This window comes from Ascaphus truei, chromosome 6 (genome assembly GCF_040206685.1).
Source record: "Ascaphus truei isolate aAscTru1 chromosome 6, aAscTru1.hap1, whole genome shotgun sequence".
Lineage (NCBI taxonomy): Eukaryota > Metazoa > Chordata > Amphibia > Anura > Ascaphidae > Ascaphus > Ascaphus truei.
Window position 1 is genome coordinate 105,149,744 of NC_134488.1, and position 16,824 is coordinate 105,166,567.

General features: G+C 48.2%; 1 protein-coding gene across 12 annotated transcripts in view; it reads left to right on the top strand.

The window, feature by feature from the left end:
• The window catches only part of KASH5 (KASH domain containing 5), a 58,783-nt gene that overhangs the window by 37,248 nt on the left and 4,711 nt on the right, over positions 1 to 16,824 (top strand). For 11 of the 12 annotated variants that reach the window (XM_075605541.1, XM_075605540.1, XM_075605539.1 and 8 more), the window contains 2 exons: positions 1,713 to 1,802; positions 13,461 to 13,618. In XM_075605541.1, the coding sequence (XP_075461656.1) occupies positions 1,713 to 1,802; positions 13,461 to 13,618 (248 nt within the window). The remainder of the gene's footprint in view (positions 1 to 1,712; positions 1,803 to 13,460; positions 13,619 to 16,824) is intronic. The other variant, XM_075605549.1, reaches the window with a different exon arrangement.

Here is a 16,824-nt window from a genome sequence, read left to right on the forward strand (position 1 = left end):
CCTCCCTGCCCTCTTCGCCCCCTCCCTGCCCTTCCCCCCCTCCCTGCCTTTCGCCCCTTCGCCCCCTCCCTGCCTTTCGCCCCCTCGCCCCCTCCCTGCCTTTCGCCCCTTCGCCCCCTCCCTGCCTTTCGCCCCATCCCTGCCCTTCGCCCCCTCCCTGCCCTTCGCCCCCTCCCTGCCTTTTGCTCCTTCGCCCCCTCCCTGCCTTTCGCCCCTTCGCCCCCTCCCTGCCCTTCGCCCCTTCGCCCCCTCCCTGCCCTTCGTCCCCTCCCTGCCTTTCGCCCCCTCCCTGCCCTTCGCCCCCTCCCTGCCTTTCGCCCCTTCGCCCCCTCCCACCCCTTCGCCCCCTAAAGCCCCTTCCCGCCCCTTCGCCCCCTCCCTCCCCTTCGCCCCCTCCCCCTCCCACCATCCCTCCCCCCCCTCCCTCTCCCCCCTCCCTCTCCCCCCTCCCCCCTCCCTGCCCTTTGCCCCCTCTCCCCCCTCCGTGTCCCCTCTCCCCCCTCCCTGCCCCCTCTCCCCCTTCCCTGCCCTTCGCCCCCTCTCCCCCCTCCCTGCCCATCCACTAGGTTGAGCGGCAGACTCGTTTCGTTTAGTCTGTGTGAAATTACTACAAGTTAAGCACGACCTGCCCTCCCACGCCACAGACAAAATGCAATCTCCTTTTTCCTGTTTCGTCAATGGAGAGAGGTGGTGTGCTTGTTATTAATTACCTGATACCTCCAGTCCTTGGCAATTCGAATTGAAATAAAATGTCACATTTTAAGTAATTAGTAGAGATATGCGAAACCTTCACACAAAGTCACAAAACAAGCATCATTTTTCCTTTTTCAGCTGTGAACTTGTCAGAATTAGTCAATGTGTTTTGCAAATAAAAAATATCACTTGAGAGCATATTCACATGTCTGCAACCCTGCTTTTCACCATTATCTCTTAGCAAACAATACTTCCACTGCAGCAAGGGCTTCTGGGTAATAACATGCAATTGAGCACAGTGTCATCTTTTGCTTCATTTCCATTTTAACATGGATCCATATAAAACATATGCCTGCCGTATTACGCAGCTTTTCAGCATAGCCAGTAAACCTGCTCACAGACAGCTGTTTTAACTGTTTGGGTCTCATTAGTGTGAGACTGGTTATACTGGCTGTGCAATGTGAAGCTGGAATAGGTTTCAACCACGCATTATATAAGTTATGGTGGCTAAAAAAGTGACAAAAACCCTCCACCGTTCAGTGTACAGTAAATAAAAATATCACTTGTGAGCACATTCACATCTCAGACAGGTCTGCAACCTGCTTTTGGATGTGTACTGCAAACTTAATATGTTCAGTGGCATAATTCTCTAAAATTGCTAGAATTGCTTAATGCTGAGTATATAAATAGGGCCCATACACCACATTTATCTCTTAGATGGCGAAATCCTAGACTCATTTCCTAACATTATTAGCCCTTTAAGGCTTGGTGAAATTTTTCACAAGAAATCAAAATTTGCAGGGAGGGGGGGGGGGGGGAAACTTACACATTTTCAAATGCATTTTGGATAGTTTCAAACATCTCTAGTGATTAGATGTGTTTAAAGAAGCCAGTTACAGTATATTGGTCAGTTGCTGAACATTGCATTTCTCTTCAACAATGAAGAGATGATGACACGACTGTGTACTTGTGAAGAAAACATTGCGTATTACAAATACATCTTCTAATTTCCTTCGTAGCTTGTTCAGCTCAAACAGGGAACAGATGCACTTGTTGCTGAGCTCCAACAGATTTCTTGGCCAGATGACTCAATCAAATATGTAAGTGAGGTAAGGAAAACTAAACAAAGTCTGCTTTTTGGGACTTCTTCTGCGTGTATTGCTGTAATGTTCCAGTTATACTAATAATTATACCTTTATTTATATAGCGCTTGTCTCCTAATGGGACTTCACAGTTACAAAAAGGGAAAAAAGAAGAAAACATTAAGGTTATAAAAGAGACCAAACACAAGGAAAGATACAATACAGGATGGGATGATACTGTGGTTATTAAATGCCAGACAGGTTGTGGTTAATTAATTAAATGTCTGGGTAAACAGGTGGGTCTTGAGCCTATTTTTTATCGATTCCCCGAGAGGGGGCCTCTCAAACTGTACATGGGAGACTGTTCCAAAAAGAGTGGGAACAGCGTGACCAAAAACTCGGCCCCAAAGGAAGTCAAAGAGATTCTGGGAACTGTTAGGAGTCCTTCACCTGCAGATATAAGTGAGCGAGTTGGAGTGTTGGGAACTAGAAGCCCTTTTGGATAGCTGGGACTCTGGTCATGTAGTGTTTTGAATGTCAACAAAGGTGAATGTCTTAAAGGTTATTAATTAAACATTACTTTGTTTTCACCACTCCCTGTAATGCCTTGCTGTCTCTTCTGCCCGCTTCCCCAGCTTACTCTCTTCTCTATTATGCCCTGCTCCTCTTTGCACTCTCTTCTCCCCACTCTCTGCTTTCCTGTGTCTGCGCCTCTCTGTGCACACTGCAATGCCTCCTCTCCTACTCATGTCTCCTCCTCTGCTTGCTGTCTCTCTGTTTACTTCTGCTACTTACCTTGTTGTCTCTCCTCCCCTCTCTTTGCACTCCCTCCTGCCCCATGTGCACACTTCTCTCCATTCCCTCCTTTTCATCATCCATCTGTCCCCTTGGTGTCTCCGCTTCTTGCTGTCTCTCTGTCTCCTCCCCCCTCCTCGCTGTCTCTCCTCCCCTTCTTGTTTTTGTTGCTTAGCAACCCTGTAACAGGTGAACCTTTGTACGGAAACATACCTAAGATTTATACATATAAATATACAAATCTATTTTCTTTTTACACACTCTCTCTAGGTGACCTAATCACATCTCTTGGGGTCAAATATCACCTCTATGCTGATGACACACAAATTTACTTATCTACCCCTGACTTTACACCGGCTGTACAGACTAAAGTTTATGAATGTCGCTCTGCTATATCATCCTGGATGGCCCTCCGCCGCCTTAAACTTAACATGGCAAAAACAGAGCTCCTCATACTTCCTCCCAAACCTGGCCCTATTTCCTCCTTTCACATTACTGTTGGAAGTACTTTCATTCACCCTGTAGCCCAAGCACGCTGCCTAGGGGTCACACTCGACTCCTCTCTCACATTCTCTTCTCACATTCAAAAGGTAGCAAAAAACTGTTGTTTCTTCCAAACGCAATATTACCAAGATACGCCTTTTCTTCTGTTGCTCGACTGCAAAAACTCTGACACAGACCCTCATTCTCTCACGTCTCGACTACTTTAACCTCCTGCTGTCTGGCCTTCCTGCCTCTCACCTGTCTTCCCTACAATCTATCCTAAATGCTGCTGCCAGAATCGCTACTCTTTCCGAAATCTGTCTCAGCATCTCCCCTGCTGAAATCCCTCTCCTGGCTTCCTATAAAATCCCTTATCACACACTCAATTCTCCTCCTGACTTTTAAAGCTTTACACTTTTCTGCTTATTCTTACATCTTAAGCCTAATTTCTTGCTATACACCTGCCCGATTCTTGCGTTCTGCTCAAGGATATCTTCTCTCTACCCCTTATGTATCTAAAGCCCTCTCCCGCCTTAAACCCTTCTCACTGACTGCCCCACACCTCTGGAATGCCCTTCCCCTCAATATCAGACTAGCACCCTCTCTATCCACCTCAAAACACACTTGCTTAACGAAGCATATGAGTAGCACCATGGATGATCATTAACACCTCATACATTAACCTTGGCCCGTTGCAGACGCACTTACCAGAACGCCCGCCTACTGTCTCTGTACGTTCTTCCTACCAACAAATTAGATTGTAAGCTCTTCGGAGCAGGGACTCCTTTTCCTAAATGTTACTTTTATGTCTAGCACTTCTCCCCTTTATGTGTTATTTATATGATTGTCAGGTATATTACTGCTGTGAAGCGCTATGTACATTAATGGCGCTATATAAATAAAGATATATATATATATATATATATATATATATATATATATATATATATATATATATATATATATACAGTGCTCGACAAACCCGGTCGCCCACTCGCCAGGCGCGAACGGAAATTGGCCCGTGGCCAGCTACTTTTTCCCCCTGCTCTGCGCAAATTTTAAAAAAATTAAAAAAAAAAAATAACAAAAAAAATATCCTCCTGGCTGATTGGCCAATTGGTCGTGACGCGGAATGGAGCCCTTCTCTGCAGGGGTAATGGCTTCTCCTCGCGCGCGCAGTCCGTCTCTGTCTCCTGCCCGCGCTTCCCTCCTCATCCCCTCCAGTCTCCGCTCCTGTCGGGCAAGAGATGACAGCAGGGGATTTCTCCCCCCATCTCCCCCCCCCCCCCCCCTGCCCCGCTTGCCCTCCGGTTCTGCTCCTGTCCCTGTGGCTGCTCGTGCGGGGCAGGAGATGACAGCGGGCGATGTTCCCCCGTCCCGGTTGCCCTACGGTCCCCGCTTTCCCAAAGTGCCAGTGGCTGCTCCCGATGCCAGCAGGGGTGTTCCCCTCGGTCCCCGTGGCTGTCTCCGCTTCCCCACCCCCCCACAAATTTAAAAAAATAAATAAATTAAAAAAAAGATCTTCCTGGCTGATTGGCCGTGACGCGGAATGGAGCCCTTCTCTGCAGGGGTAAGTAATGGCTGCTCCTCGCGTGCGCGGTCCCTGTCTCCTGCTCGCGCTTCCCCTCTCATCCCCTCAGTCTCCGCTCCTGTCCCCGTGGCTGCTCGCGCGGGGCAGGAGATGACGGCAGGGGATTTCCCCCCCACCCACTCCCCCGTCCCGCTTGCCCTCCGGTTCCGCTCCTGTCCCCGTGGCTGCACGCCCAGGGCAGGAGATGACAGCGGGGAATGTTCCCCCCCCCTCCCAAACCTGCTTCCCCTTTGGTCTCCGCTCCTGTCCCCGTGGCTGCTCGCGCGGGGCAGGGGATTTCCTGCTTGCCCTCCGGTTCCGCTCCTGTGGCTGCATCCGCTACCCCCCCCCCCCCACACACAGAGAGTGTGTGTGTATGAGAGTGTGTGTGTGTGTGAGTGAGTGAGTGAGTGAGTGTGTGTGTGTGTGTGTGTGTAAGAGAGAGAGAGAGAACGTGTAGGACACCAAAGGTACCCCCCCACCCCACCCAATCATCCCCCCACCCCACCCAGTCATCCCCCCACCCCACCCAGTCAGTCATCCCCCCACCCAGTCAGTCATCCCCCCACCCAGTCAGTCATCCCCCCATCCCACCCAGTCAGTCATCCCCCCTTCCCACCCAGTCAGTCATCCCCCCACCCCACCCAGTCAGTCATACTCCCCCCCACCCAGTCAGTCATACTCCCCCCCACCCAGTCAGTCATACCCCCCCACCCAGTAAGTCATACCCCCCCCCACCCAGTCAGTCATACCCCCTCAGTCAGTCATACCCCCCCACCCAGTCAGTCATACCCCCCCACCCAGTCAGTCATACCCCCCCACCCAGTCAATCATACCCCCCCACCCAGTCAAACATACCCCCCCACCCAGTCAGTCATAACCCCCCCCACCCAGTCAGTCATAACCCCCCCCACCCAGTCATACCCCCCCACCCAGTCATACCCCCTCCACCCAGTCAGTCATACACCCCCACCCAGTCAGTCATACCCCCCACCCAGTCAGTCATACCCCCCCCCACCCAGTCAATCATACCCCCCCCCCACCCAGTCAATCATACCCCCCCCCCACCCAGTCAAACATACCCCCCCACCCAGTCAGTCATGACCTCCCCCACCCAGTCAGTCATAACCCCCCCCACCCAGTCATACCCCCCCACCCAGTCATACCCCCTCCACCCAGTCAGTCATACACCCCCACCCAGTCAGTCAATCATACCCCCCCACCCAGTCATACCCCCTCCCCCACCCAGTCATACCCCCTCCACCCAGTCAGTCATACACCCCCACCCAGTCAGTCAGTCATACCCCCCCACCCAGTCATACCCCCCCACCCAGTCATACCCCCTCCACCCAGTCAGTCATACCCCCCCACCCAGTCAGTCAGTCATACCCCCCCCACCCAGTCAGTCAGTCATACCCCCCCACCCAGTCAGTCACCCCCCCACCCAGTCAGTCATCCCACCCCCCTGCCCAGTCACCCCACCCAGTCAGACAGTCAGTAATCCCCACCCAGTCAGTCAGTAATCCCCACCCAATCACCCACCCAGTCACCCCACCCAATCACCCACCCAGTCACCCCACCCAATCACCCACCCAGTCACCCCATCACCCCACCCAGTCACCCCATCACCCCACCCAGTCACCCCATCCCCCCACAGTCACCCTCTCTCCGTCTCTCACCCTCTCTCTCTCCCTCTGTCTCTCCCTCTCTCTCCCTCTCACCCTCTCTCTCACCCTCTCTCCGTCCTCTCACCCTCTCTCCGTCCTCTCACCCTCTCTCCGTCCTCTCTCACCCTCTCTCCATCTCTCTCTCACCCTCTCTCGTCTCTCTCTCACCCTCTCTCCGTCTCTCTCTCACCCTCTCTCCGTCTCTCTCTCACCCTCTCTCCGTCTCTCTCTCACCCTCTCTCCGTCTCTCTCTCACCCTCTCTCCGTCTGTCTCTCACCCTCTCGCCCTCTCTCTGTCTCGCCCTCTCTCTGTCTCGCCCTCTCTCTGTCTCGCCCTCTCTCTGTCTCGCCCTCTCTCTGTCTCGCCCTCTCTCTGTCTCGCCCTCTCTCTGTCTCGCCCTCTCTCTGTCTCACCCTCTCTCTGTCTCACAATCTGGATCTGGATATTTTATTTACCCTGTATATCTTAACTGCCCTATACTACACCGAAATAACCTATACTGCTTTCTTCCAGATCTGACTCAAGCTTCAAACAGAAGACATTGGAATCCCCCGTAACCCAGAAGACAGGTAGGGAACACATCCCCTCCAATGTATAACATTGTGGGAATGAGGTACCTGGACATTGAGGGTCTGCGGATCAGGTAAGATCCCAGGTGGGATTGCTGCTTTAAATATTCTGAAGCGGGGGCATCCAGGCACTAGTTAAGGGGTGCAGGAAACTAGTCATTCACATCTGGCTTTTTTTTCTAGATTCGACATTTATACACACACATACACACACACAAAACAAGGACTAATTGTAGTATAATGTAATACAATAAATAAACTTATGTCAAAAACGAATGTTCTTACTAGAAATTTATTAAATTTATTTCATTTATGGGTTTTTTTAAATGCGGGGCTGGGGGCGGGATTAGAGGCGGGGTTGGGGGCGGGACTAGAGGCGGGGTTGGGGGCGGGACTAGGTGGCGAGTAGATTTTTTGGTTCGGCGAGTAGATTTTTGGGTGATTTGTCAAGCACTGTATATATATATATATATATATATATATATATATTGTGACAAACGGCTTACTCCGGGGCTCCGACGTTTGTCCGGGACTGTTTAGAACACGGTCTTTTAGGGTAGGTTAAATGATGAGGCGTCACGTACTGTTCCTTTAAACAGGCTATGCCTGGTTTATTCAGTCCCAGGCACTGAGACTGCTACAGTGCATACAACAGAAAACAGATCAAAACAAAAGCTGCTCACCTGAGCGATAACTTAACTTAGATATCCCTGACTCAGGGTTGGAAGTGGCTTTTCCACTTCCAACATCAAAACACGGTACTTTTGCAGTCTTACACAAATGAACAGAAAGATTGAACCTGTTTGGGGAAGAGGCTTCTCCCCTCTGTAGTTCAGCAGCCTTCCAGCCTCCTGGCTCTTGTGGGGAGACCAGAGCAAACAGGAAATCAGTCTTTCATACCTGATTCCTAATTAGCATGACAGGTGACAGAAATCAGGCAGCAGACAAACTCTGGTCTGGATCTCTCATCCCTCAGTTCCAGCGCTTGCCAAACTGTGGGATGGAGTGTATGTATTATAAGGCTGCACTCCCAGGCCAAACAGGATAGAAACTGTCTAGTATCCTGGGAGCCCTATATACGGAATTTATTACCATCCCCTGGTTTCTGTCACATATCCTCCCCCCCAGCTCAGACCTCGAGGGATGAGCGACCATGGATATTAGGGAGTGCATCCTTGACAACCCGTCAGCATTGCCATGTTTGTGCCCTGACCTGTGTTCCACAGAAAATTTAAAGGGTTGTAGGCTTAGGAACCACCTGGTCACTCTAGCATTCTTTTCCCTGTTTTGACACATCCAGGTAAGGGGTGCATGATCTGTGACCAACCGGAATTTTCTCCCGTAACAGGTAGTATTTGAGCGTCTCTACAGCCCACTTTATTGCGAGACACTCTTTCTCTACTATGGAGTAATTTTTCTCCTGGGGATTTAGTTTCCTACTTAAATAAAGGATGGGGTGCTCCTCACCTTGAGACTCCTGGGAGAGTACCGCCCCCAGCCCTACCTCAGATGCGTCGGTTTGGACTACGAACTCTTTGGAGAAGTCAGGTGTGACCAACACTGGTTGGGCACAGAGAGCTTCTTTCAGGCTTCTAAAGGCCTGTTCGGTTTCGGGGGACCACTTTACCATTAGCGGTCCTCTTGCTTTTGTGAGGTCAGTTAGTGGGGTTGCCTTAGTTGCAAAATTGGGAATAAACCTTCTATAGTACCCAATTAACCCCAAAAAGGTCCTTACTTGTTTTTTTGTAACTGGCCTTGGCCAATTTTGTATCGCCTCCACTTTGAGTGTTTGGGGTTTGAGTAAACCTCTGCCAATAGAATATCCCAGATACTTGGCCTCCTCCAGACCAATAGTGCATTTAGCGGGGTTAGCAGTTAGTCCAGCAGACCGGACTGCGTCAAGCACAGCTTGGACCTTTGGAAGGTGGGATTGCCAATCTTCACTATGGATTACCACATCATCCAGGTAGGCGGCAGCATACCGAGCATGTGGTTTTAAAATTTTATCCATCATTCTTTGGAATGTGGCGGGAGCTCCATGTAAGCCAAAAGGCAACACCTTATACTGAAAGAGGCCGTCTGGGGTTGAGAAGGCTGTCTTTTCTTTTGCCCTTTCTGTGAGGGGAACCTGCCAGTACCCTTTTGTTAGGTCTAGGGTTGTGAGATATCGGGCTTTGCCCAGTCTCTCTACAAGTTCATCTACCCTGGGCATAGGATAAGTATCAAATTTTGACACCGCGTTTAGTTTCCGGTAGTCATTACAAAACCTTGTTGTACCATCTGGCTTTGGGACTAAGACTATAGGGCTGTTCCACCCACTTTGGGATTCCTCAATTACACCTAGTTTTAGCATTTTTTTAACCTCTAAATTTATAGCCTTTCTTTTGGCCTCTGGGATTCGGTACGGTTTAAGGTTAACTCGGACCCCCGGTTCAGAGACTAGGTCATGTTCAATTACGCTAGTTCTACCTGGCCGTATAGAGAAGATTTCTTTGTTTCTTTTCACTAAATTCTGAACCTCTCGTTTCTGATGAACAGACAGGGTTTCAGCTATGCTAACCTCTGGGTCAGTTTCTTGATTCTCTGACGGACCTGGGGGTACTAGGGTTAACAAGACTTCTCTATCTTTCCAGGGCTTGAGTAGGTTTATATGGTAAATTTGCTCAGGTTTCCTCCTACCTGGCTGTCTTACCTTATAATTTACTTCTCCCACTCTTTCCAAGACCTCATATGGCCCATGCCATTTAGCAAGGAATTTACTCTCCACGGTGGGAACCAGAACTAGTACCCTATCACCTGGAGAAAAAATTCTGACCCTAGCACCCTTATTATATGTATTCCTCTGTGCTTCTTGAGCTTTCTCCATGTGTTCCCTCACTATGGGTAGGACTGCAGCAATGCGGTCCTGCATCTGGGCAACATGCTCTATTACACTTCTGTAAGGGGTAACCTCGTGTTCCCAAGTCTCTTTGGCTATATCCAGTAAGCCCCTTGGGTGTCGGCCATACAATAGTTCAAACGGGGAGAAGCCAGTGGATGATTGGGGAACTTCCCTAATGGCAAATAACAGGTACGGTAACAAACAATCCCAGTTTTTCCCATCTTTATCAACCGCCCGCCGTAACATGCTCTTTAAGGTTTTATTGAACCTTTCCACTAAACCATCTGTTTGTGGATGATAGACTGAGGTTCTGAGATGCTTGATTTTTAGGAGTTTACATAGCTCTTTCGTTACTTGGGACATAAATGGTGTTCCCTGGTCAGATAGAATCTCTTTAGGAATCCCGACCCGGGAAAACAGAACTACTAACTCTTTTGCTATGTTTTTAGCTGAGGTGCTACGTAGGGGAACTGCCTCCGGATATCGGGTGGCATAATCTAATATTACCAATATATGCTGATGTCCCCTAGCAGACTTTATTAGGGGTCCTACTAGATCCATAGCAATCCGGTCAAATGGTACCTCTATTATGGGAAGGGGTACCAATGGGCTGCGGTACGCCTTGAACGGGGCGGTGATCTGACATTCTGGGCATGAGGAACAATAATTCGTAATTTCTGCCAGAACCCCAGGCCAATAGAAGCTTCGGAGAACCTTTTCTTTTGTCTTTTCCACCCCTAGGTGTCCCCCCAATGGATGACTATGTGCGAGGTGTAATACTACGTTACGGAATGTCCGTGGTACCAACAATTGTTTAGTTGTAACTGATTTCCTTTTATCAACCCGATATACTAGGTCGTTCTCTACCTCGAAGTAGGGGTAAGCAAGTGACCTATCTGGTTGGCCAGGAGTACTATTCTGGTCCCGTATATTTCCCCTTGCTACCGCTAATGTGGGGTCCTCCCACTGGGCCTTCTTAAAACTCCCAGGACTGACCTCTAGGTCAGCGAGGGTCTTATCCGGTTCTGGGGTGGTAAGTGTCTGCTCAACATCTTGATTTGGGGTATTCCCTACCAAAGTAGTGATGGGGAAGGGAATTTTACAGCACTCCTCCTTTTCCCCCTTCTTATTTGGGCCCTCGTCAACCTCCATTTCTGAAAAAGGGAAAGGATTTGTTTCTTCTAATACTTCGTTATGGTCCGCTATTGAACTCTGGGCGCTATTCTGAGCGGGGGACCACATTTTTAGAAAATGGGGAAAGTCTGTCCCTATTAACACATCATGTGCCAGTTTGGGTACAATACCCACCTTGAAATCTAAAGAACCAAACTCTGTTTCAAAAAAAACATCAACAGTGGAATATTCATGATTATCCCCATGTATACAACAAATTGCCACTCTTTGTGAACTGTTTCCCTGTTTCTTCTTAATGGGCAAGAGGTATTCGGACACTAGTGTGACCATGCTCCCAGAGTCAAGAAGTGCCCGAACCCTCTTACCATTAACCTTTACAAATGCCCACAGATGGTTATTCAAGGGGTCCTCTGGGCTAGGGCCCATACATTGGGACAACAGCGAATAAGGTTCCACGCTGTTGCATTGCATGGGCTCATCATTTAGTGGGCAGATTTTTGCTGTGTGGCCCCTCTCATGACAATTTACACATTTAGGTACATAGTCTGTGTCCCACTTAGAGCCTTTTCCCGGCTCCCCATGTTGGCTATTGCCCTTAGTGTGCGAACCACTGTTGCTGGTGCTGCGTGAAGGTGGTCGCCGCTCTTCAGCGCCCCTTAACCCCGGTACCCTTTTACCGTCTCTGGAAGAGTCCTGGAACCTCGGGTAGTGGGGTTGCTCCACGACTGTGGGTTGCGGGTGCTCTTCTGCTGCATTGTACCTTTCTACGAGGGCCACAAGCTCATCCGCATTGTGGGGGTCACTCCGACTGACCCAACGGCGTAAGGCAGAGGGAAGTTTCCTCAAGAACTGGTCCATGACCAACCGTTCCACGATGTGGCTGGCTGAGTTGATCTCGGGTTGTAGCCACTTCCGGGCGAGGTGGATGAGGTCATACATCTGGCTTCGGGTGGCTTTATCCATCGTGAAGGACCATGCGTGAAACCTTTGGGCGCGAACAGCCGTGGTTACGCCGAGGCGGGCGAGGATCTCGAACTTCAATTTTGCATAGACGTTAGCTTCGGCTGGCTCTAGATCAAAGTAAGCCTTCTGGGGTTCGCCGCTTAGGAAGGGTGCGATTAGACCAGCCCACTCAGCTTCTGGCCATCCCTCTCTCTGTGCCGTGCGTTCAAACGTGAGAAGATAGGCTTCCACATCATCCGAGGGTCCCATCTTCTGAAGGTAGTGGCTTGCCCTGGTCATTTTCGGTACTGGGGCTGCCGCTGCCAGTGGAAGGTTACTGATAGTCCCCCTCAGGATCTCGAGTTCCTGCTGTAAGCCCTGAGCGAACCGCTGTTGCTCCTCTCTCAGCAAGCGGTTTGTCTCTTGCTGGTTTGCATTCGCGTTTTGCAGGGCTTCATTCGTCTGTTGCTGGTTTGCATTCGCCTGTTGCTGGTTGGCATTCGCCTGTTGCTGGTTGGCATTAATCTCTTGCTGGGCTATTAGCAGCTGTTGCTGGGCTGCATTCGTCTGCTGCTGGTTTGCATTAGTTTCTTGCTGGGCTATTAACAGCTGTTGCTGGGTTTCATTCGCGTCTTTCTGGGCAGCGACATTGCGTACCAGCGCACCCACCACGTCTTCCATCTTGTTTGCAGAGGATGAAAATAACTTTTTTTTTTTTTTTTCAAAGTTCTTCAACCCGCAGACCCCCTAGTGCTCTGCCCGCATTCTCCACCATATGTGACAAACGGCTTACTCCGGGGCTCCGACGTTTGTCCGGGACTGTTTAGAACACGGTCTTTTAGGGTAGGTTAAATGATGAGGCGTCACGTACTGTTCCTTTAAACAGGCTATGCCTGGTTTATTCAGTCCCAGGCACTGAGACTGCCACAGTGCATACAACAGAAAACAGATCAAAACAAAAGCTGCTCACCTGAGCGATAACTTAACTTAGATATCCCTGACTCAGGGTTGGAAGTGGCTTTTCCACTTCCAACATCAAAACACGGTACTTTTGCAGTCTTACACAAATGAACAGAAAGATTGAACCTGTTTGGGGAAGAGGCTTCTCCCCTCTGTAGTTCAGCAGCCTTCCAGCCTCCTGGCTCTTGTGGGGAGACCAGAGCAAACAGGAAATCAGTCTTTCATACCTGATTCCTAATTAGCATGACAGGTGACAGAAATCAGGCAGCAGACAAACTCTGGTCTGGATCTCTCATCCCTCAGTTCCAGCGCTTGCCAAACTGTGGGATGGAGTGTATGTATTATAAGGCTGCACTCCCAGGCCAAACAGGATAGAAACTGTCTAGTATCCTGGGAGCCCTATATACGGAATTTATTACCATCCCCTGGTTTCTGTCACAATATATATATATATATATATATATATATATATATATATATATATAGTCTTTCAGGGGTGATTGGATTTTTCTAAGTTGGTTAGCTGCATTGATTATGTGACCTGGCCACTTTAACAGCTGACAAATGCTTCTTTGGTAATATGCTGCAGATAATCAATAAACATATATCCACTTTTGATAGTTCATGCTCGTTATGCAAACTCCTCAGAATGTTAATCATTGCGTTTCTTTTTATATATGCAGACCTTACAATGCCAGCTGGAAAAACAGAGTGATATCTTGCTACAGAGGCTCAGCTGCCTGGTTCAACTGAAGAGTGTGTGGGAAACCCACTCGAGCAAGTTAAATGGAGAGCTGCAGATTTACAAAGAGAAGGAGCCCTTCCACCACCTGAGGACAAGGTATTATCTGCCTGGGTCTAAATATTATACTCCACAAGCATACTTAGGCCATTACATTCTGTTACCTGTAGACTCAGAAGAGACAATGAGAAATGTATTATTTACAGAAATGATGTTGGCATTTTGGATAGTATGTATTAAGGAAGAAAAGCTATATACTAACAGGTGGAGTAGAAATAGAATTGTATATTTTGTGCTTAAACAGCAATACATCTATAGTTTGCCGTGATGGGCAGCTGGGCAGTCTCCTCCTTGAGCTATTACAACAAGCAAGTGTGAAGTAATGCTGTGTAGTATACAATTAATTCTAGCATGTTGTACACTGTTTGAGAAATATAAATGCAGTTCTTAAAATGCAGGGTCACATATTTTTTTAAAGAAAATAATGAATAAAAGGAGCCATCAACCTGTTTTTCTTTTTAAGCTGCAAATGAAGGAAGATAAGGTGCATATTACTGACTCTCTCATAAAATGCCCCATTGCCCGCCGGCGTAATCAATATTGGGTTTAAATCTCCTATAAGTGAAGAGAGCGGCACTCCGTAGGACTAGTACAAAAATATTAAATTAGTTTGAATACATTTTTGTACCAGTCCTCTGGAGCAGGGGTGTGCAAAGTTTCTGGCATGCGCCCCTCTGTCGCCTCTCCGGCTTGCGCCCCCCTGCTGCACGGGTTGCCATGGAGACGCTTTGTTGGAAGGCCAGGTAAGTACAGTTACAGAGGCCTCACGCAAGCCCCGGCATTTATTTTAAATGCCTTCTCACGCCCCCCACTTTGCGCACCCCTGCTCCGGAGTGCCACTCTCTTCTCCTCGCTTATAGGAGATTTAAACCGAATATTTTCTTTTTAACCTGACATGAACTGTTGAAACATTTAAATATTTGATTCGTTTAAACTGGTATTGTGTGTGTAAAATAAACATGGCAACATTATTGCTGGTGAAACAATAAAGGAAACAATACAAAATAGCATGTAAAGACTGGGTACTTAAAAATATATACTTTACTATAACAAATAAAAATACCCCTTGTGAGCACATTCACATGTCACAGACTAGTGATGTACCGTGTACCGGGTAATTACCCAGTACCGAGCACTTTTTCAGCTACCCGGAAATTACCCGGACCCAGCAGCAGGGGGCAGGAACCGGCGCCGGGTAATTTTCGAGCAGCCGAATGAAGACATCAACACTTAGCTGCAGCCAGCGGCGGAGAGTGAAGAAGACCACGTCGGCATCGTGGGAGCAGAAGCAGACATTCTGGTGCCGGTGGCGGCAGAATACGTCCTGGTTCAGCTGGTGAGAGCAGCGAAACACAGCACGGCTGATGCCGTGGGAGCCGGGGAACCATGTGACCGGAGCAGGAGCGTTCCTATTGGACAGCCGGGGAGGAGCTGTCTGTCCAATAGGAACGCTCCTGCTCCGGTCACATTGTTCCCTGGCTCCCACCGGCATCAGCTGTCTTCCGCTGTTCCCACCGGCTCAACAAGGACGTCTTCTGCTACCGCCACCAGGATATCTGCCGCTGCTTCCACGATGTCGCCGCGGTCCTCCCCACCCTCCGCAGCTGTCTTCCTCACCCTCCGCCGCCGGCTGCAGGTAAGCGTATGCTACCCAGCCGGGTACCCGGCTCGGTAAAATTGCTAATTTTCCCCGTGTACCCGGTACATTTTAGGACTCAGTAAAACACTATCTCAGACAGATGTGCAACCCTGCTTTTCACCATTATCTCCTAGCATACACTGCTACCACTGCAGCTAGGTATTCTGGGAAATGACATGCACTCTTAGAATTGTTATAATAAAGTATATTTTTTCGAGAGCCAAGTCTGTACATGCGATCTTTTAAAGTTACTAAGGGATTCCCAATTCTTCAGCTGGAGGCATCACACAGTACAGTATGTTTTGGTTGTGTTTTTTTTTTTGCCTCAATGAATGTTTAAAATGTGATTGCTTAGTCATACTTTGCCTTTTAAACATTGTAATACAACGTTCCTATTCATTGGCTGACAGCAGTTAGGTGGCTAGAAACTATGTTTCCCTCTGCAACAGTGGTTTCCAAATCTCTCCTCTGTAATCTCTGACCTCAGCAGGTTTTAGAAGCAATCTCCACCATTCTATTCATATGCAAATAAGGTGCAGTTACATCGGTTATACTTAAAACCTGGTGTGTCTCAGGTCCCTGGGGAAGCCCTGCTCTAGTACAAAGTATGTCCTTGACTGGGTAGTTAACTAGGACCAGTGAAAACAATACATTTGAAACTTACAGTCCACGAAAAAAAAATCTCACCCCATTCAACACTTTCAGGTATTGATAGAATTGGAAAAATATTGTTCACAATTAATCAATGAACTTTAAATATCATTTGAGTTATTTAATAATATTGGTGATTTGGTAGATGGTGCTTCACCAGTAAGAGCTCTATTGTATAAGAACAATATATTCAGAGTATAGTCCCAATGTCCATATTAACTGTATAATAACAGAGATCACCCAAGGGAGATTAAGGGACCTAGTGGTGCCCACTTGGCTACCACAGAGATTGGTCACCTAGTAAGTAATTACATACCCAGAAGGGTTTAGATCAATAAAACAGCAGGCACTGAAAAGGTAAATACAGAGGGGCTGTTGCCCTTTACCTGACAGTGAAATCCAGACAGGGAAAAACTCTGCAGCGTGCAATCCTCAATGGTAGAGATCAGGATATGTAGAAGGAAAGGAGCACAGCATCCGCATCAGTGGACCAAGAATAGATAAGACTACTCCAGATGTAGTAAAATTGTGTTTATTGCACATCTGGAGTTGCCCTATCTATGGATGCGGTGCGCCTTTCCTTCTACGTATCCCGAGTTATTTAATAAATAGCTAAATATATGAAACATAAAAAAGTATTTCTTCTAGTTACTAGATGGAGAGAGTATTTTACTGGCAGTATTAGCAAGGCTGAACTCCGGTCATGTTAAAGAAATGTTGCCTGCGTTGTCTCCCGCTCGTAGGGTCTGTGGTTTATGTACCACCTGAAATTCATTTTGAAACCGCTCTATTGTAATTACTTTAACAGAACATGGACATACATGTTTTTTTTAAAGGTAGTCTGCCAAGTTGTTTCCCAACCCATCTCAGAAAGTTTCACTCTGCTTTTTCTCGTTCTGCATGCATAAGTATGCTAGTGTCACTTCGTCATGGCTCAAACCTGCAACATTTGAAA